Here is a 22,225-nt window from a genome sequence, read left to right as displayed (position 1 = left end):
AAAGGAGCATATGCTAAAGGCTTAATTTGGTGAGATCCTTCCCTGGCAGTTTTTTGCGGGAGGGCAGCCCCTCCCCCCTGTTGCCCTGGTGAGGGTTGCTGAGGAACCCTCGCTCAGAAGGCCACCTGCACGGCCACCTGTCGCAGCCCTGGTGGCCATGTGCACCGGCCGGGTTGGTCTCCCAGAGCACCTGTTAAGCACTTTGTAGCAGAGGGTTGTTTGCAGACCACCACAGCACTCATTCATACACACACACACACACACACACACACACACACTGATACAGCTGACACAAACACACACACATGCATGTATGCACATTCAAAATTTCGTAAAAGCATAGCCATGCTCAAATACATTTACATTATCCAAAGGCATTCCTCCATAGAGTCTTCTTTCAGTACTGCAACACTGGCAATTTAGAAGTTTTTACTTTTGAGCTATTGGGGTACTGAGGTTTCTCACTGTGTGTGCAGAATTGAGTTTATTTAACTCTGCTTATAAATGCTTTCTGATTCACTTTGCATTTGGAAATGCAAAACTACCTCTGATTAGTTGCCCTTGGCATAGCATAACTTAGGAGAGGATAAGTGCAGTTTTTAACATTCAGGGACTTGGTTTTGTACATCAATCAGGCTTTACTGTTGTTAAATTAGAATCACCTAATTTGATGTCTTATCCTCAAGTGACACATTTCTGACTAGTCCAATAACATAAATGCTAAGAGAAGGTCTGCTTTTTAGACAGGAGGGCCTCAAGGGATGATACAGGCACATCCAGTGTGTTGCATAAGCGAGGAGTATTGCTCATCTGTAATGACCCCCAGCTGAGCCTTTGACTCCTCTGACTGCTCTTGTCCGTGCTGCAGGTGAACAGCCCTTTCCCGGTGAAGGCTGGCGCAGTGGAGCAGTACAAGAGGGCGTTTGCACGGCAGAGGGCGAGGGACCTGGCCCAGCACGCAGACACGCTGCTCCACAAGGACAAGGAGATCGCTGCCCTTCAGCAGGAGTGCAGGGAGCTGCAGACGGGCCTCGGACAGGGCAAGGTACGGCATGCATTACAGCATGACTCGTCAGACCCACCGACAACATCCTGGAGTCTGCACACTCTTCATGCTCAAGTTATGTCTAGCTTGCCCCCTAGTGGACCATTTCAACATTACACTAAAGTTGGAGCTGGCATCTCTGTGTGGTTTGTGAGGGTCCTATGGTGATGTTCACATCATTGGCTTTTGGGAGAGGTTAGAGAGGTTGTTTTCAGTACATTTTCATCTATGTAAACAGTCCTGGGGTCAGTCATTGCTGTCAGTTAGCCCCAGGAGCCCCAGTAGTCTCAGTATATTAGACAGTAGCCTAATTCATTCAGCATGGTAAAGAAGCATGTTGCACACTGCTGGGCCATAAATGTGCCTGTCCTCTGTTATATCCTGAATTTAACATCCTTCAAGGCAACTGTGAGTCTTAATAATCACATGTAGAAATACAAATTCCAGAAATTTACAATTTTGGCGGTTATTAAGGATTCCCGCACAAGCATGTAAAAGCATTCGTTTTAAATGTCCTGCTAAGCACACAATCATTGGCTAAATGCAGATGGATGTGCTGCAACAGTATTGTAAGCTGTTTGAAAATGTCCACTAGGTGGCAAACGTGTAGGAACACAGTTAATGCAACGGGGCAATTCAGGCAACATCACAGAACACAAAAGCAGTCAATCATTCACAAAAGCACTCAATCATTCACAAAAAGTGACTGATTTACAGGCAGGACATGACTGCTATATGAGTGGAGGTTTTATTGCATGTGTAAAATTTGTATGTTTTTAGATATATTAGATATTATGATTTTAATTGAACCTTATATATTATATATACTAAAGCATTTTAAAAGCCTTATTATTACAAAACCTGAAAGGAATTCGTAATATAAAAATGTACTCAATTTTCCTCATATTCTTAAAATGAACAGAATAAAGATTGTCCCTGTAGTTCAGGTTACAAAGCCACTTGCACCGTCAGCAGTACAAGAAATATGACATTAAAATTAGTATTAATAAAATTACTTTTCCTTTCATAGTATGTAACACTACAGTGCCCTATGCATGGCCCAATCTCAATACTTCCCCTTACCCCTTATCTTCCCCCTTACCCTTGAAGTTGCGCGTTCATGTGAGAGCTAGTGGTGTCTCAATACCCAATTTGATCAAGATTAAGTGGTAAGATTAAGGGGTGTATGGCCCTCATTTTTGAGATGATCGGAGAGCTACCTTGCTCCTCCAAGGGCTATCCCAGAGCACACCGCGAAACCAGCTCGGGAATTTTCAAAAAAACATGGCTGCTTGAAGCGAGGAATATTTTACATGAATAAAGCTATCTACACAACTTTTTATATGTTTATAATGACTCGGTTTGATCTGAAATGTGCTACTCGAACGATGCATAGTATTGTAGGTCTTAACTGAAGCTTTCAAACGGTAGTTTTAGGATACAATTAGCGCGTATACCACCACTCCATTGGCTTATATGGTAGCTTGCCAGCTATCATGCTACATACACTACATGTTAGTATTTTTGGCTTATAATTAATTTAAAAATGACGACAGTCTTGTTTCGTGCTCTACACAGTTGTATACATATACAGCCGCGGAAAAAATTAAGAGACCACTTCAAAATTATCAGTTTCTCTGGTTTTACTATTTATTGGTATGTGTTAAAGTAAAATGTACATTTTTGTTTTATTCTATAACCTACTGGCAACATTCCTACCAAATTTCAAATAAAAATATTGTCATTTAGATAATTTATTTGCAGAAAAATGACAATTGGTCAAAATAGCAAAAAAGATGCAGTGTCTTCAGATCTCGAATAATGCAAAGAAAACAAGCTCATATTCATTTTTAAACTACACAATACTAATGCTTTAACTTAGGAAGAGTTCAGAAATCAATATTTGGTGGAATAACCTTGATTTAAAATCACAACTTTCATGTGTCTTGGCATGCTCTCCACCAGTCTTTCACATTGCCGTTGGGTGACTTTATGCTACTCCTGGCGCAAGAATTCAAGCAGCTCGGCTTCTTTTCATGGCTTGTGACCATCCATCTTCCTCTTGATCAAATTTCAGAGGTTTTTTTATGGGATTCAGGTCTCGAAATTGGGCTGGCCATGACAGGGTCCTGATCTGGTGATACTCCATCCACACCTTTACTGGCCTGGCTGTGTGGCATGGAGCATTGCCCTGCTGGAAAAACACTTCTCAGAGTTGGGGAACATTGTCAGAGCAAAAGGAAGCAAGTTTTTCTTCAGGGACAACGTTGTACTTTGCCTGGCTGAGGTTTGTAAAAGACCATAAGGATTGAACCAAAGCGGACTGGAGGGTCTCCTAGTTCGTCTTCTCTGATGAGTCCAATTTTCAGCTTTGCCCAACACATGGTCGTCTGATGGTTAGACGGAGACCTGGAGAGGCCTACAAGCCACAGAGTCTTGCACCTACTGTGAAATTGGACTCATCAGAGAAGACGAACTAGGAGACCCTCCAGTCCGCTTTGGTTCAATCCTTATGGTCTTTTACAAACCTCAGCCAGGCAAAGTACAACGTTGTCCCGGAAGAAAAACTTGCTTCCTTTTGCTCTGACAATGTTCCCCAACTCTGAGAAGTGTTTTTTCCAGCAGGGCAATGCTCCATGCCACACAGCCAGGCCAGTAAAGGTGTGGATGGAGTATCACCAGATCAGAACCCTGTCATGGCCAGCCCAATTTCGAGACCTGAATCCCATAAAAAAACCTCTGAAATGTGATCAAGAGGAAGATGGATGGTCACAAGCCATGAAAAGAAGCCGAGCTGCTTGAATTCTTGCGCCAGGAGTAGCATAAAGTCACCCAACGGCAATGTGAAAGACTGGTGGAGAGCATGCCAAGACACATGAAAGTTGTGATTTTAAATCAAGGTTATTCCACCAAATATTGATTTCTGAACTCTTCTTGAAAGTTAAAGCATTAGTATTGTGTAGTTTAAAAATGAATATGAGCTTGTTTTCTTGGCATTATTCGAGATCTGAAGACACTGCATCTTTTTTGCTATTTTGACCAATTGTCATTTTTCTGCAAATAAATGATCTAAATGACAATATTTTTATTTGAAATTTGGTAGGAATGTTGCCAGTAGGTTATAGAATGAAACAAAAATGTACATTTTACTTTAACACATACCAATAAATAGTAAAACCAGAGAAACTGATAATTTTGAAGTGGTCTCTTAATTTTTTCCGCGGCTGTATATTTGCAACCATGTTCTTCATTAGACTTTTTTTAAATCGCTAGTTTCATAGCTCATACAGTCACACATGACGTACCCGAAACCGAGTGGCGTCTCATTTCATAGGGGAAAGATCTCAGCCCTTGGCCCTTACACTTGCAAGTGCTAGGCTTAAGACAAAGACAAGACAAAGCAAAAGGGGCAAGGGGAAGAATCGAGATTCGGCCTTGGGCCTACACTCTTGCTACACTCTTCCTTAAACTTGCACATTTTAGCATCTTGAATTGAATGAAAATTCTGTACATTCTCTCTACGGTCTCCGTAAGAACATATGCACACACACACACACACACACACACACACACACACACACACACACACACACACACATACATATATATACACACAGGTCATCTTTTACCTGCTGTGAGTGCAAGAGTATATCATTGTGTGTGTGTGTGGTGTGTGTGTGTGTGTGTGTGTGTGTGTGTGGGGGGTGTGTGCAGGGTCCCTGCGCTGTGGCTGATTTTGAGCGTCTGCTGCGTGAGTCTCAGAAGGAGGTGCTTAGGCTGCAGAGGCAGCTGTCAGTCAGCGCTGCACGCGAAGCCAGCCACACCGTGGCCCCCGACTCCACCGACAAGGTGACACCACCAACCCCCCCCCCCCCCCCCCCCCTCCCCCCTTTAATCCCCCCTTGCACAGTCCCAGGGAGGGTTGCCTAGTATGCTTATGGTATTACCACAACGCTAACAGAGAGAGCATTCAAATCAATACCCTATCATTTAACAATTAATTTGAATGCTTCAGGTGGTGATGTTTTCAGAGAGGAGTTGTTTTCCTGCTTAGCTAGGGTTTCCTATCTTTTCTTTCTCGTTTCTATTGACCTTTGGCTGTTCTTGGGTTCTTCATCCGGGCCTCAGAGGTGTCCGAGCTGAGATATGGCACTGGAAATGGGGTTGTGATGGGGAAAGGGGGGGGGGGGGGGGGGGGCATGACCGCATGGACCAGCTCACTCACTCTTCCGAGGCAGGGGTTGACCTTCTAAGACCATGATCGGGATTATGAGTGTTTGTTAATATGGAATTTGGTGCGATGGGATTTTTTGGGAGCTTAGCGTATGTTTACACTGACATGGATGCTGTTTTGCTGTGTTATATAATGGCTTTCTGGTGGACAAACTGCCAGTAATCTGCTGTAAGTCATAATGAGCTGATTCCCTATCTTGAACTTGGGCCTGTGAGCGAGCGAGTGAAACCGAGAGGTTGAGAGAGGGAGAGAGAGGGAGAGAGAGGGAGAGAGGGAGAGTGAGGGAGAGAGAGGGAGAGAGGGAGAGAGAGGGGTGTGAAATTCCTCTTCTAGCAAATGTTCTTTTAGCATCCTTATTGTGTGGGACTTTAAGGACACTGCATAGGAAGGAGAAGGCAGGATATGAGTCTGAGTCTTGTAGATACATGTAGTAAATCTTTTTAGGGTCCATATAAAGGATTAAGCCTGCCCTGCCCTGCTTTATCTGAGTAGTTCAGCATTATTTCCTGAGCCCAATTGTTGAGAACATTTTACAGGTATGACTGCTATAGGAGTGGTGTTTTAGTGCATGTGTAGAATTTATATGTTTTTAGCTATATGACTTCAATTGAACCTTATTTATTACATATAGTTAAGCATTTTAAAAGCATTATTATTTCAGAATCTGAAAGGAATTCGATTTTCCTCATATTCTTAAAATTAACAGAATAAAGATTGTCCCTGTAATTCAGTTGACAAAGCCACTTGCACCGTCAGCAGTACAAGAAATATGTGGCATTAAAATTAGTATTAATAAAATAACTTTTCCTTTCGTATTATGTAACACTGCAGTGCCCTATGCATTACTTGGGCCTACACTCTTGCAAGCACATGCAATTCACTTAAAGTTTTTTTTTCTGTGAATCTCACCCCTTCTCTCTAAAGCTCAGATGAGAATGCCAGTACTAGTAATCTGTCATTTGTGAAACACACACACACACATACACACACACAAACGCACACAGAAAGGGGCCATGTTGTGTGTGTGCGTGTGTACATGAGTGTGTGCACACGCTAATCCCCCCTGGCAACAGAATGGTACAGTCCAGTAATCCTTTCTGTGTCGCCGTGGTTGCGGTGAAAGGGTTCTGGATGGTAGGTAAGACTGTAGCTGGACCAAAGACTTCTCAAGCGCACCCAGCTCTGGACAACAGGGAGCTGGGGACGGCCTACACGTTTCCACAAACCTCAGGAGAGGGGTAGGTCCCCTGCCGTACGTATGTCTGTATTTGTGTGTGTGTGTGTGTCTGTGCACATCTGTGGAATAAGGCTAAGAACTACAGTGTTTAGGGTGCAGGCTGTGCCATGCCACCAGGTTGGCATTTAGAGATATACGCTGCGTGCACGCTCTGCCCACGTCATGGCAGGGCCAGATTCTCATGCAACGCGCAAGGGCTGTTTTTCTCTCTGCAACTTATCTCTAGGCGCTCAGAGTTTAGGCTGCACCAAAGGATGCCGGCCAGATTATAGCTCTCTGTGCACACCCGCGACTGTTTATTATCGTTGTGGCCCACATACTGCTCACCAAGCTTTACATTTAAGTGGATTTCTGCTGTCCATACATTTGCATTGTTTTCTGGATCAGAAACGTGGCGGTATCTGTGTCTCGGCGAGACCAACTTCCCCCTTCTTTAGCACACGCTAGCTGGAGCAGGGAGAGGAGAGGAGGCCTAGTCAAGTGACGACTGACAAAATCTCTGTTTTGTAACAGTCCGAGGTTTCCGTGTCCAGATGTGGGAATTTAAGTGGCGTGGCACGGCTCAAGACAAGCCTGACCACTGGGCCACACGCTGTGCGATATCTCTGCATCGATATGTATTAAAAAAGAAAGCGTAGCACACCAGCCAATCCATTAAGGTGCTTTTAAAAGAAGTGATCCAGTTACCCGTTTCAGTAGTCCATGGGGATTACAGCAATGTGCTTATGGCACCCAGGGCCTGCCCCATCTGATCTGTGTGCCTTCGTAAGCATGGGCTAGGACTGGGTGTACCTTGGTTAACACGCCGAGGAGCCGGCAGACGAGAACGTCTAATATTGAATGGTTAGCTAGCACCAGGTCCTTTTTAGCCATTATGAAGAGTTATGTGCCTTGGGTGTTACACTACAGGATGTTTGAAGTGTCTTTGATATAGTGGGAATGGTAGAATGTGTTCTTTAGATGGAATAAAACAGATGGTGCTTAGAGTATGTGTGAAAGTGCTGAAGCACTTTCAGATCTGGTGTCAAGCAGATCCAACGTTTACTTGTAGTTGTACGAGCTCAGAAATATCAGTTAGAAGTTTTCAGAAATGGTGACATCAAGGGGTTGGGATTATCATGTTTCCCATGGGAAATCCCCAGATGATTAGATTACACACTCTCAAAACTCAACGTAAATATTCATGAATAAACTGGTTGCATGTTGCCTTCCTAAAAGATTCAGAGGGTTGACTTTGTAAGATCGTACAGAAGACTGTTCATCCATGGCTACCCTCAGCCGTAGCTTACAGTGCCACTGCCACTCCATGTTGAGGGTTGAGATGTTGGTTTGTGGGAGCCATGGAGTCTCAGACTCACGGGTGAGATGTTCCACTGGGTGTCACTGGTGCAGGTCAGCCAAGGCGGCAGGTAATCATCTCAACACGGAGCCCTGAGCTGCACTCTCTCTCTCTTTCTCTCTCTTTCCTCTCTCCCTCTCTCCCTTTCTCCCTCTTTCCCTCTTTCCCTCTCCCTTTCTCCCTCTTTCTCTCTCTCCCTCTCTCTCTCTCTCTCTCTTGAAGGCACCATGTCTCTGGTGCCTCATGGCTCTCCCTTTCCCACAGAAGTAATTTACACTACATTTTTGTGTAGATTGGAAACCTACAAACTTCAAAAAGTACAAATTCAGACAGTAGTTGCTGATTTGGAACGCTTCACCATTTGAGTGTTGTTGTTCTGCTCCTGAAGTTCTAAAACTACTCATTTGCATATTCCAGGAGTGTCACGCACATCAGTCAACATCCACTTTATCACTCTAAACTTTCTCAACGTTACTTCAATTCTGATGCTGACTCTTGACACCTGCCTTCCTGTTCTGGAGTTCCTTTATGCGTGACTGGACTGGACTGGACTTTGCCCCTTCCTCCTTGGATATTGACAAATAGTGTTCAACCTATTGTTGAATTATATTAAACTTGTCTAAACCTTGCCATCTTATAGCCATCTCTGTTTTATGTCGTTCAGAAATGGCTAGACGTATATACACATACACTATAGTATCTACTAGTGTTAAATGTTGGGCTCTGTCTGTAACTGTAGTTCAGTTTAACACTATACAGACTTTTCTAACTATATCGTTTTTCATAAAGTATAATAAACCTCAGTTGAATTGCGCTGAAAAAAAGTCATCAGTCATGTTGTAAAGTTGGAGCGAATGACGTATCAGCCCAGCTTAAAGGCAAAGCCATGTGGTGAGAACACCCCTCGCCCTCTGCGCTGCTCATTTGATCCTGTTACTTGGTCACGGCCTTGGCTGCAGTGGCATAGTTCTGCCGAGAGCATTAAAAGGTGTGAGTCTAAAATTAGCCTGATTCTCGACTCTTAGCCCTCTGAGGAGAGAGAAGCTGACAGCAATGTCATACGTTTGTCCATGTCCAGTGCTTTCACTCCTGCCGGCCACCCCAAGGTCATAGCCAACGGTCTGCTCTGGGGTTTGTTATTTCATTATACAGACGGTGTGAGCTCCATTTCCTGTGCCTAGACAAGTGGAATTATCCTTTAATACAATGTCGCAGTAAAACAGAAGGCAGGGTTGTTAAATGTGCGGTTGTCCTTCATCTCGATTTGAAAACTTGCTTCTGAGACCTTGAATCTCTTGGACAGGAAACTTTGCTGTGCTTATGAGTGGTCAGAAGTACTATTGGGATATTGGGTCTAAAATGTAAAAAAAATGTTTAGGTGTCTCTCTTGAAGGAACACTAGTACTTATCTGATAGTTTTATCATTTCCTCTCCTTGTGGTCTGTCCAGAGGTGGTTTGTGGTGATAACCTGCTATGGTGATAACGTGATTTGACTCCCCGCAGGCCGCGGCCGAGACCCCGCCCCCAGCGTTAAATGAGGCTCCTCCGAGGCGCGAGGAGACTCCTGCAGAGGAGGCGGAGCCGGGGCCACAAGTAACGCCTCAGCCGAGTCCCAGCCCCACCCAACCGGAGGAGCAGACTGAGGAGACGCGTTTAGAGTTTCTGGTGAGGACATGCAGAATCCCCACAGCACTTCACAGGTGCACGTAGACGCACACTGATACTCGGGATACTTAGTTGGAATGGCGTACACAGACCATATATACTGCGGCTTGTCAACATACTGCACACAGACTGGAGCAGAAACTGTTGGCCTGTACTCTTGCTTTAGAGGCATGTTGCTGTTTGTTTCATGTTTGAGCATGCAGTAATGGCTGACAGGCAGGTAACCGTTGGACATTAAATTGCTTTTGCACACAAATAATGAACATTGATCAATTGTGCCACGTTCAGAAATGCTGATATTAAACTAAAACTAGATATACAATGCTGTTATTTATCCCTGTATAGATTAAATAGCCAAATAAATATGAATATTTTCTTGACGGCACATTGGTTAGAACATTTTATAGGCCTGAGTCTCATTGATTCTTATATGATGACAGTCCACAGAAACCCAAAAGTTCCAGAAAGTAACTGGCCCTCAGATTTCAATATCCTGCATTGGAATGACCGTTCATAGAAACCAGCATACAGAATGTTATTATTCATTTTAGTTTTGAACAGATTTCACATACATTGTTCTCAGGGTTTCTATTGCAGTGGTAGCTGTAGAGTGCTCAAGATGACCTCTTCTTTGCGTATCTGACCCAAGTCTAACTCTTCCTGGTTCCCCCAGGGGGCGATTCAGAGTTGCAGCAAGGGGGGTGTGGGTTGAGGCTGACAAAACAAAAAGCAAGAAACCTAAACGACCAACTCCAGGCCAAGTTTTCAATAGCTCTAACAGCACAGTAACCTATGACTAGCTTATTTGTTGATGAGTTTATAGCCTATTTTGTATATATATAATATGGCCAGGGCCTACCATTTAGCCTACATGTTAGCAGGCACCTCACATGAGGTGTATGGATTGATCATCCAATGAGAAGTTAAAAATGTTTGATTGATAAAATTAAAAAAATAATGTTTAACTGTTCACATGTAGACAACAAAGAGATGCTATGCAACAGCTGATGGCTTCTGGGTTTTAGTTTCATTAAAAGGTCTTTTTTGGCAAAGGGGGGGTGCCTGCCATGACAAGTCTGGGAACCCCCTGCCCTAGCATGGCAATTAGCCCCTATTCCGTATTCCGTATTCATACGCCAGTAATAGTTGATTATTTACCATGGCAATACTGAAATAAGCTGATTTCTGCTTTTGTTGGGCCTGTGTGTAAGCTGCATTTAGAATAATTAAAGGATGCTAAGCTTTGTAATTCCTTGGCGTTACTGTGCCAAAGGTCAATATTTAAATCGCGCGCTTATTCTTCCAGGATTTCAGACTAATGCAGTGGTATATATGCACCATCATTCTTGACCCCACACAGCAGGTGGCGTTTACGCTAGATTTTTAATGAAACCTTTTGAAATCTCAAATCTCATGTTTTGTATTTTACTGATGATATAATGGCCCTAGTATTTGTTTTGTGTGTCCTCAAGAGAGTATGCAGTTCATTTATTTCTCTGAACTGGTCATTCTATTCATAAATGAAATGCTTTTTTTATCATTGCAGGAAAGTGAGTTGAGCAAAAAGAGAAAAGAATGTGAAAGTCTTGAGCATGATGTTAGGAAGAGGCAGAAGAGATGTCTGGATTTGGTAAGTAGTGCTCCCTCCCATTTCCTAATGCAGCTAGAAACCTACTGTGTTTATGCATCACGGCACTCAACAAATACATGTGTTAGGGTTAGGTCATGTTTAGTTTAGGCGATGCACCTTAAGCCTAGTAGTAACCCTTCTGTTTGCTGGAGTAAGAGTAAATGCACAGTATTGTCTTGTTGAGTTGTAAAGTGTGGTTGTTTTGTTTTCAGGAGAGCCAGCTCGATGACGAGCGAGGCAAAAATGAGAGATTAGCCGAGGAGACAGAACTCCTCAGGCGGAAGGCTCAGCTGCTTGACCAGGTGAGTGACCGCTACTCTGCCAATCCCCCTACCCCCTCTCGCTCTCTTCCTCTCCTTCTCTCTCCATTCATTCAGCTGAACATCCATGCAAGAGGTAGAACAACTTGTACAATTGCAGCTGACAGGAAGTGCATTTTGCACCCCAACTATGGCAACCTTGGATTGGCTGCATGCATCATATCCTGTCCCCTTCTACCTTTACTGCAAATGCAGATATTGATCATTGTGGTGTTCACATTAATTTACAAATCAGAAGGAGTCGTTTAGCAATTGGAAGGTTGCTAGTTCGATCCTGACTCTAAACCCCCAACTGCTCCCAATGTGCAGGTGGACATCTTAGATGGCAGCCTCTGCCGTCAGTGTGTGAATGGGTAGATGTCCGAGGCATTCATTTGTAAAGCACTTTGAGTGCTCTTTGAGTAGAACAGCGACTTTGTAAATGCACTGCATTACTAGTCACAGCTACTTGGCTTCCTAGTTAGAGCACCCATCGTCTATCCCCAGTAAGGGTTTGATCCTCATGACTGGAGAGGCAACATGGCTGTGATGTGATGTGACGTGATGTGAAGTGACCTGATTCGGTGTGTTTGTTCCTCAGTCCCAGGCTGAGAATGAGGAGCTGAGGCAGGAGCTCTCTGAATTGAGCGCTCAACACAATTCAGTTCTCAAGGAGAACCAGAGACTCCGTGCCAAACTGGAGAACTTAGAGCAGGTCCTAAAGGTACGGTCTCAACCACACCAGGAACCCTTCTTTACACCTCAATTATCCTGAAAAAAAGATAATACTGTTTTTTTTGTGAGAAAACTGTGGATTTGTGCACAGATTAAAGTTTTTAAGGGCCAAAATCACTTAATTTGTCTCTTTAACAGGGGAAATGTACCCCTTAAATAACACCTATAAAGGCTCTTCTTTTTCACATTCAATTCCAAATAGTGCATTACAGTAATTTAAGACATACCATACAATATTCAACGTATAATATGCAAAGTATGTATATAATCCCTTGAGTATTTTTGTGTCTACTTTTATTTCACCAACATATATATATATAGTGACTCTGTGTTGAACCACAAAGTGATGCATTCTCATCTCAACTGTGTGCCACTCCTGTTTTAGTTGTTTAAGCAAGATCCACCAAAAAATATGTTAAGCAACAGTAAGTTTTGGACTAAAACTAATGAGCTAACTACTTCTAAAGCATGCAGAAACCCTGCAAATACCACCAACAGATCAAGTTGGCACTGATAAAAGATGGCTAAGGTGCTAACTGGTGTCTTTTGGCAGTATAGCTGGCAATGTCATACTGTGAAAGCTTGCATTTTGAACTGCATCAGTTTCCAACAATACTCTTGCACTAGTGTTCACACTTACGTTTGCACAAAAATTGTTCACACAAAGTAGGCTAAGTGTAGTCGACGCAGACCATATGAGTAGGTCCTTGAAATAAATCTTTAACATTTAAGGTATCTGTCATTAAAGTATAATTAAGATTTTGCCTTCAATCTGTTATCATGTAGCTCCACAATAATCCCTTGAATTTTGATGAACTCAGGAAAAGACCTTAATCATGCCTTTCTATCACATACTTCAGGACATTTTTTAAGGAGTAACTAAGGGCTTGGCTAAATCCAAGGTGAAATTAAGGGAGCATGTGTGCAAATTTTGAACCCCTTAATATAAATAAAAGGCTTGTGCATAGTTTCAGGGTAATGTAAGTGTATTTAAAGTGTTTTATTTTCTTAAGTGCACAGAGTCCACATTGTAATCAGGGTGTGTCTGTCTGTGTGTGTGCGTGTGCGTGTAATGTTTTGGTGTGTGTGTATGTGTTGGTGTGTGTGTGTGTGTGTGTGTGTGTGTGTGTGTGTGTGTGTGTGTGTGTGTGTGTGTGTTTGTTTGTTTGTTTGTTTGTGTGTAGCACATGCGAGAGGTCGCTGAGCGGAGGCAGCAGCTGGAACTGGACCATGATCAGGCACTGGCTATCCTCAAGTTCAAGCAGGATGAGATCAAGCGGCTGCAGCGGGTGAGTCCCAGCCCAGCCCTGGCCTGGTCAGCACCCCCAGGCCCTCAGGACGCACCTCTACACAGGGCTCATTCAGCAGTCTTGGACACATTGTTTGGACAGAGCTAGTTTATTTACACCTGCAATATAGCTGATGGTGAAACAATATGTTGTTGTTGTTGTTGTTGTTGTTGTTATTATTATTAAGCCTTTACATATAAAAGCAACAACAGCGAATAAATGAGTCACCCAGCTGAAACCAAACCTTATTGAAGATGATGCTATCAATATGAGATTATGTTATTAAGGTTTGTCTTGCAAAGGCCCCCTGTCACGATGAGCGGAGTCCCCACATGTCATCTGGGTATTAGCCACGAGCAGCACCAGACTTAGCCCACTTCAGTCAGCCTCAGGCCCCCATTAGCCAGCTGAGCCCCGCCTGCTGTTCACCCAGCCAATAAATAGGAGTCCAGCAGGGGGCGCCATCAGGGCCCCAGGCCATGTTGGGCTCCGCTTCATTATAGAGGCACCAGTTTAATCCCTTTACTGCAAACAGAGTGGCGAGCACACAGAGCACATAATAAACACACTGCTTAGTGAACACACTCTCTGGGCACATGCAAGTGCTTTTCATACACAGGGTCATGGCATGTTTGTTTGGTTTATTTTTTCATTATATTCTTGGTATAATAGTGTGCATGAGTTGTGGTGTCTGAACTTTTGTTTGTTTGTTTCGCAGGCCCAGGTATTTGCCAAACGGGAGCATGAGGGTGTCGTTCAGGTGCTGGAGGTGAGCGACAGTCTTCATGGCTGCGTCCCTGCATGTGTTCCATGGTTTCAGCCAAGCCCCCAGCGTGTCCTTAGGAAGACTTTGGAAGCGTTGACACAGGACAGAAGATGCTTGATTTCACTAAGAATACACTCTGAGCACCTCATTAAAATATCTCGCGCGCATGCTCTTTACCCTTGATGTTGTCACAGCTTTACACAACATCAACAACATTCTTTTTTTCTTTGCTGTAGTTTAATATGTTCTGTCTATTGATGTGGGCTAAAAGCCATTGAGGGTCAGGCTGAGTGTGTCTGCAACACTGTCTCTGACTGTTGTAATGGCTCAAGTTCAAGACACAAGTGGTGAAGCCTCAGCTGGCCACCCCCCTCGCCAAGCAAACGGAAATCCATTCATTATTTACAACCAGTTGTCTCCCTCGATATATATATATATATATATATATATATATATATATATATATATATATATATACATACATATATACACTGGCGCCTCATTCATATTTAAACATGGTTTTCGTTCTATCTCTGCTCCTAGCAGACGACACAAAAGGCCTCGGCCGCTAATGGAGATTGAATGCATAATTGATTCTTTGTTCTCTGTTCAAACACCTGTTAGCACTGATGCAGTTCTAAATGCCCGCCTACATGTCGCGTCGTGCGTGCCGCGCCACACCGCGCTCACCACTCATCAGGATGTACGCCCCTCAGCGTGTACTTTCTCCCCGCCAACTTTCTTGACTTGTTTTCCCCTCTCTCTCTCTCTCCATCTCTCTCTCCATCTCTCTCTCTCTCTCTCTTTCTCTCAAAGGATCCCCACCCCTCGCGTCCCTTGTGTTCTGTTGCTCAAAAAGAGGAAGTAGCTCCTCTCCTGTGTCAAATGCAAAGTGCCACTTCAGGCGCTTATCGCTGTCCCAGTGGTTTCTTGACGTCCCCCCCCCCCCCCCCCCCCCCATATCCCCATTACAAGCCAATCCAGCAGTATTGTGCTTCATTATGTGTGGGGTACAGACAAAAACATCATCAGTGTTCTGTTACTAAGTGTGAGTGCATCAGAGAAGACGCCAGTGGGGCCCGATGTTAATTTCACTTAAAGTCTGAAAGTGAAAATGTGTTAAAGAAACCTTCCAACCTACGTAAAGTGGTGTTGTGCAGTAAAGCCTGTTAGTGCTCTGTCCCCACACAATGAATGAAGTGTGTGTAATTCTCATTTGTAGGAGTTGATCCAGCTTGTGTTGCGGAGGGAGCTGGTACAGTGTTGCCTCCAGTTTTTTAAAATGCTATCTTTCGCTTTCTCACTCCTACTCTCTTTCTCTCTCTCTCTCCCTCTCTCTCTTTCTTTCTCTCAGCCATATCACAGTGACATCCTCTCCATATTGTTTAAATCTGATTGAATAGCCTGCAGAGAGCCTTTTTTGTTCTGTTCAAATTGATTTGTATCAATCCAATAATGAACTTATGCACTGAATCTCAATCTAAATCTGAATGAGTTACACATCACATGTCAGATCAGAATTACAGCTAATGCTGCCCCTTTGTTCTGAGATGTCAGGTTTCAGACAGAATGTTCACAGTGATGTGGTCTGACAGGCCTCTGAGTGCTGGAGTTACACTAATGACTTTTAACCACGTCTTCCTCCCCCCCTGATGTTTAACGAGCATGCATGACGTTCTGAGGTGTTCTGTTTGTGTCTTTGTGTGTGTTCTTTTTTGCTGTACTCTTTGGCTGCTAATCAGAACACACTGGACTGCATGCAGGTATTAGCTCAACACGAGTTTCTCATCCTTTGTTTCATTCCTTCCTCTCCCTCACCGTCAGCTGTTATTCTGTAGTGTAATCCCAGCCCCTAGCATCAACCAAACCATGACCACTACTGTGTGTGTGTGTGTGTGTGCATCTGTGATTGCCGGTGTGTAGGGGATGGGAGTGTTGCATCACAGATAGAGAGGTTTAGCCTCCGTGTGGATGCCTTTTGCGCTCCGTATATCCATATCTAGTGTGAGGGAGCAAGTGTGGTCCTGACGGGCGCTGGAATCCTCTTTGAATGCTAAGCTGTCCTGCCGTGTCCTCTCCCATGCTGCATCTCCAGCAGGAGTGGGCCTCTCAGCCCTCCATTAAAGGCACAATGCCTAATTTTGAATGTACTGTAGCAGTAACAGCATACAGAGATGCACAATTTTGAATAAACAACATCTGTAAGTTCTCCATTCATTTGTCATATTGTGATCTTCGATATAGTGTGCTCTACACATTTGGGTGTGTGGTTGTGTGTCGACGAGGGAGATTCTGGAGTGGGTGTGTGCATAGATGCATGCTCATGAGGTTGTGTGTATGTGTTTGTGTGTACATTCATTCTCTAGTGTGTGTGTTTGTGCGTGTGTGTGCTTTCATGTGCGTGCTTGGGTGTGTGACAGGAAGCCCCACCGCAGCCGGAAGCCAAAGCTCAGCTTCGCACCCCTCTTTCTCTCTCTCTCTCTACCTCTCTCTCTCTCTCTCTACCTCTCTCTCTCTCTCTCCGAGCAGAGGGGAGCAAACAAAGGCTGCTTTGCAGCTCGAGTTGCACCATGTGCTGCACATGACCGCCATGCTTGCGCTCTACATTACAACTGCCTCTTACTTACCGATACCTTTCAGTGTCTCTTCCTGGAAGCCTTTTCATCTGTTACTTGCCCTTTCAGTGGTTTTGTATATATATATATATATATATTATATATATATACGAAGACCGTTTGAACATCATATCATTTGAAGTACTGTACAGACATGCTAACTGTAGAATGAGATATGGACTATTAAAGCCTGTTAAGCATTTTTCTCTGAATATACAGCAGAGATAGAGGCTTTAAAAAGTTGTAATTTTGATGTGCTAAGCATAGCGTCACCCTTTTTTACTCTGTCTCTCTCCGCCGCAGTCAAAGGTGCGTGATCTGGAGGATAAATGCCGTAGTCAGAGCGAGCAGTTCGGCCTGCTCTCTCAGGAGCTGGAGAAGTTCCGGCTGCAGGCCTCCAAGATCGACCTGGACAGCTCGGACCTGCTGTCCCACCCCAGCCTCGCCCACCTGACCAACGGGCTCCCGGGGGAGACAGGTAGCGTCACAAAGCCCCTCTCCCTCATTTGAAAGCCAGGTGTAAATGTAATCAGGTTAAAATCATATCTAGATACAATCCGGATAAGAGACGCATTTGAAAGCCAGGTGTAAATGTAATCAGGTTAAAATCATATCTAGATACAATCCGGATAAGAGACGCATTTGAATGCCAGGTGTAAATGTAATCAAGTTAAAATCATATCTAGATACAATCCGGATAAGAGACGCATTTGAATGCCAGTTGTAAATGTAATCAGGTTTATATCATCTAGATACAATCCGGATAAGAGACACATTCGAATGCCAGGTGTAAATGAGGTCAATGAGCCTCTAGGCATGGAAATAACTAGACTCCAGTGCAGTATTGGCATAATACCCAGCTTTAATACAAGATCTGACCTCTATTGGGATGGCATGCACTGAAATATTGAGGTTTGCTTCATAGGATATGCACATGCCTGATTGGCTGGTAGGATTCAAGTATTTTTTGTAAAAGGGGACACACTACCAGATGATGCAGTATGTTAATGCTCTTGATAATGCCTACCACGACAACTAAAACACTAAAGAACAGTAACCAGTGTTCAGGACCAGACACATATCGGCTTAGAAAAGAAAGCCCTACCAAAGAAAACATGAAAACCATATGTCAAGCATGGTGTAATGGTGTTCACCATTTCCCAGTACATGAAACAGTTGACTCAGAGAAGGAACTCCGCTCCTCATGCTAGATGCATTCCAGTGATGAAACGGAGGCGGTCCCGTGCTGCCAGCCCTCCAGAGACCTCTGTTGTGCCTTGTACTGTCTCTCTCTGTAGGCGCTAGTGACGCAGAGGTCATGCTTTCCCTCGGCGATATTGCCTTCTGGACTTTGGAGGGGACCGATGTTCCCCCCTGTGCCGCCTCGGAACAGGGTACCCACTCCACCCAGAGCCTTTTAGTCATCTGTCACGGTCTTGGTCCCGGTCCCGGTCACTTCCACCTTTGTTTTGGTGTTTTCCTTTTTTCTTCCGTTGCATGTTCTGCTGTCCCGCAGTCAACTGCATGATGAGGAAACCCATCACTGTGCCCTGGAATGGTCACAGCCTGGCTTCAGTGCACTAGAGCAGGTCATGGTCATGGTTATGGTCCCTTTTACCACACCGCTGTGGTCAAACACCATGCATGACTGGAGCATGGGAGACTGTGTGTGCAGCTCTGTGTGTCTGCAGGTGGAATGATGTCAGATTGAGATTGATTTGTATCTGGGTTGCCCATGTCTTTTGTTTTTGAGATGTGCATTAACACAAATCCCATTTGAGCTTCAGATTATACTATGAGTATACCATTTCAGCCGTTTTTGTTTTTTTTGTCGTTTCTTTGTCTGGTTGTTTTGTTCATTTTGCAAAAAAGTCTCACATTCTGACCTTTTATATCCAGACAGATTAGTGTTGACAAAACACACACTATGTGTAGGAGTTTAATAACATTTCAGTATACACTTCATCCCAGTAGTAGTATAGTCCATGAGCCATGCTGCAGTACTGTACTTTACTGTACTGTACTAACGTGTTGGAATGTGTAGCGGTTAGAGTGTCACCTTTTTGTTCCCAGGCATGCATAGATAATTTATTTATATTTATTTATGTTTGACTCTGTTGTGTGTGAAGGGTTTAAATGAACATTGCTCATGAGATCTACTGACTGTGGCTTTGGCAATTGTGTGGAAACACATTTTTATTCAAAAGCGAGTGCTGTCTCAAATGATTTTGTCTCTGAACTTTCTCCTTCTTTCCTCCTTTCTCTCTCTCCGGTGTCAACTCTGTGTGTGACGGTGCAGTGGACGTTGAGGCCATGCTGAGGGCCGGCTCCACCCCACACGCCGTAGGGCTGTCCAGGCCAGAGCGTTCCCCCGCCACCAAGCACCGCGAGCTGCCCACCATCAGCGCCAAGTCCACCTCCACCTCCAGCACCACAAAGTCCGACACTACCCACCTCACACCTCAGTCCCGACCACACAGTCCACGCAGGGCCAGTCCCACACGTGAGGTGAGGAACGAACACACACACACACACACACACACACACACACACACACACACACACACACACACTCACACACACACTCTCTCTCTGTGGCATACATTCATACTTGACTCACATACATTAACATGCACACATACCGTGATAGACAGACAGAAATAGTATTATGTAGGATAGGATATGCACAAGTATTTGTAATTTCTTTTTTTTTTTTCTTCTTCTTCTTTGGCCATAGTTGGATTGCTTGTTGAGATTACAAAGCCAAAGACTCAATCACATGTATTGCATGGATTTTGTTGGTCTTGATGGATTTAAAAGAAAAACTCATTAACTATTCTGTTGCCAAAAGCCAAACACACACACAGGCCTCATACAGGCCAGCATACAGGCTCACACTCACTCTTTCACACGCACACACACACACACACACACACACACACACTCACACACACACACACAGGCCAGCATACAGGCTCACTCTCACTCTTTCACACGTACACACACACACATACAGGCTCACACTCACTCTTACACACTATTCTGTAAAGCTAAAGACTGGCATGGCTCATATTTGTACAAATTCACGGGTCAGTATATTAAACAATGCTGTGCTCCCCATTGCGTGATTTTCACTTTCTTGATGGAGTCTTGCACATGTCCACCTCGCCTTTAGAGGCCGACAGCCTCACACCCAGCTCGCAGCTCGCTAAATCTCATATTTAGTGAGATAATCTTTTGGCCACGGTGGATTATAAAGGGCGTAGTAGTTGTAAGTGATTATCCTGAAAAAGTTCACCCGGTGAGCTATCAATATACACAACAAGACTGATTTGATTTTCTTTATTATTTGTATTGGCTCGTGCACTAAATATATCCATTTACTGTAGACAACCCGTTAGCCTTAGCTTTGACCTTAGCGGTGGCAACAGCACCGCAGGCTGTCTGGCCAATATTTCTGAATGATGAAGCTCTACTAATGCGACCGGGCAAAGCACACTCTCTTTAAGCAGCTTGTTATTATGAAGCCGTGTTCCTGAACTGTGCTTCCCCCCTGAATCTAAACCTCATTACACAACCGCCCCTAGAATCAAATGAGTCAGAATAGCTGCGGGAGAGTCTACACATCACTTGTCTTGGTTGGAAAGACAAACACAGGCCTGTGTGAGCGTCCACACAGAAATCATACAACCAACACCCACAGAATCCACATGCTGCTGTTCATAGCTATCGTGCCTCAACTGATTAACCAACAAGAGTTCCAAAACCATCAGTACAGACAGGTCTTCACATTGTAAAATAAAAAAGGTTTAGAAGCTAACCGTATTTTGGACATGACTTGTGGTACAGGTGGATACAGCCAGTGAAGTAGAGGAATTGGACATTGATGTGTCTCCTGCTCCCTATTCTGCAAGCAGAGGGGCTGCCAAACTACAGGTCTTCATTTCCAGATACAGGTACTGGTCTCAGCGGTACTCCTCTACACTCGTACTCTACTCGGTCATGCTTGTGTTATAAACTGTGATGGTTCCTCTCTGTGATGTTTGTTTTTCTTGTGCAGCTATAACCCCTATGACGGCCCCAATGATAACCCAGAAGTGGAGCTCCCTCTCACAGCCGGAGAGTATATTTATGTGTATGGGGATATGGATGACGATGGCTTCTTTGAAGGTTAGTTTGATTGTGGCCAGTCTATGGTCTCATTTGTTGAATTTGGGGAAGTGCTTACTCCTGGTTTCCTCATGTGAAGAATACATTTCTTGATGACATTCGATTCTGATAATCAGATTTTTTTCCAGATAAAAAATGAAAAATACATACAAAAGGGCCTGTTTGCCATATAATATGACAATTTGATTGGTCCTACATGGACATCCATGTCTCAGACCATCACATTGTCTCCCGATCTCTACCCCTCCTGCAGGTGAGCTGATGGACGGACGGAGAGGGCTGGTCCCCTCCAACTTCGTGGAGCGCGTGTCGGACGACGACGTCATGAGTGCCCAGGCTCACGAGGCCGGAGAGCAATCCCACAACTCCTTCCAGGACAGCAGCCTCCACAGCGGCAGCGAGCGCTTCCAGCACCACCACCAGCACGTGCGCTTCTGCCCCACCACCACCTCGGAGCGGGCCAACGCCCCCTTCACTGCCCCCTCCCCCACCCCAGACCCCACCCTGGGCAAGGCGTCCCCCACCCCAGCCCTCACCGTCCCCATCACCAACGGCCTGGACCTGGAGCTGGAGGAGGTGGACGTAGTGCCTTACCCACGCAAGCTCACCCTCATCAAGCAGCTGGCCAAGAGCATCATCATCGGGTGGGAGCCTCCGCTGGTGCCGGCCGGCTGGGGTTCCATCTGGAGCTATAACGTCTTCGTGGACCAGGAGCTGCGGCTCAACGTGCCGTTCGGCTCCCAGCACAAAGCCGTGCTGGAGCGGCTGGACGTGGGCCTCAAGGCACACCGCGTGTCCGTGCAGAGCCTGACTGAGCGGGGCAACTCGGACCAGCTGCGCTGCAGCCTGCTGGTGGGCTGCGACGTGTGTGTGGCGCCCACGCAGCTGCGGGTGGAACGCGTCTCGGCCACCTCGGCCACGCTGGTGTGGCTGCCCTGCAACAGCAACTACGTGCACATCGTGTCCTTGAACGAGGAGGAGGTGGAGCTGGTCAAGGCCGGCTGCTACTCGCTCTGCCTCAGCAACCTCACGCCCAACCTGCACTACTGCGTCAAAGTGGAGGCGCGGCCGCACCGCACGCCCTGGGAGCTGCCACAGGATCGCCGCGAGCGCAGGATCACAGTCACCTCCTTCAGCACGCTCCCCGCTGGTGAGGACGGATGGGGGGAGGTGGGGGGGGGAGGCAGACAAATAGCCCAG

The 22,225-nt window shown here is 45.0% G+C and overlaps 1 protein-coding gene across 1 annotated transcript in view; it reads left to right on the top strand.

Annotated features, from left to right (window-relative positions):
* tspoap1 (TSPO associated protein 1) overlaps positions 1–22,225 on the top strand; it is a gene marked incomplete at its 5' end in the record, with an annotated part of 82,435 nt that overhangs the window by 43,717 nt on the left and 16,493 nt on the right. Inside the window, 15 exons of the mRNA XM_080835784.1 lie at positions 869–1,045; positions 4,760–4,894; positions 9,360–9,521; positions 11,068–11,151; positions 11,364–11,453; positions 12,052–12,174; positions 13,370–13,474; positions 14,193–14,243; positions 15,463–15,495; positions 17,159–17,333; positions 18,154–18,249; positions 19,155–19,363; positions 20,705–20,811; positions 20,916–21,025; positions 21,279–22,175. Coding sequence (XP_080691910.1) covers positions 869–1,045; positions 4,760–4,894; positions 9,360–9,521; positions 11,068–11,151; positions 11,364–11,453; positions 12,052–12,174; positions 13,370–13,474; positions 14,193–14,243; positions 15,463–15,495; positions 17,159–17,333; positions 18,154–18,249; positions 19,155–19,363; positions 20,705–20,811; positions 20,916–21,025; positions 21,279–22,175 — 2,554 coding nt within the window. The remainder of the gene's footprint in view (positions 1–868; positions 1,046–4,759; positions 4,895–9,359; positions 9,522–11,067; positions 11,152–11,363; positions 11,454–12,051; positions 12,175–13,369; positions 13,475–14,192; positions 14,244–15,462; positions 15,496–17,158; positions 17,334–18,153; positions 18,250–19,154; positions 19,364–20,704; positions 20,812–20,915; positions 21,026–21,278; positions 22,176–22,225) is intronic.

The sequence above is a fragment of the Sprattus sprattus genome (assembly GCF_963457725.1).
Source record: "Sprattus sprattus genome assembly, chromosome: 1".
NCBI lineage: Eukaryota > Metazoa > Chordata > Actinopteri > Clupeiformes > Clupeidae > Sprattus > Sprattus sprattus.
Note: the sequence above shows the minus strand (reverse complement) of the source record. Positions and strands in the feature narration are given on the sequence as shown.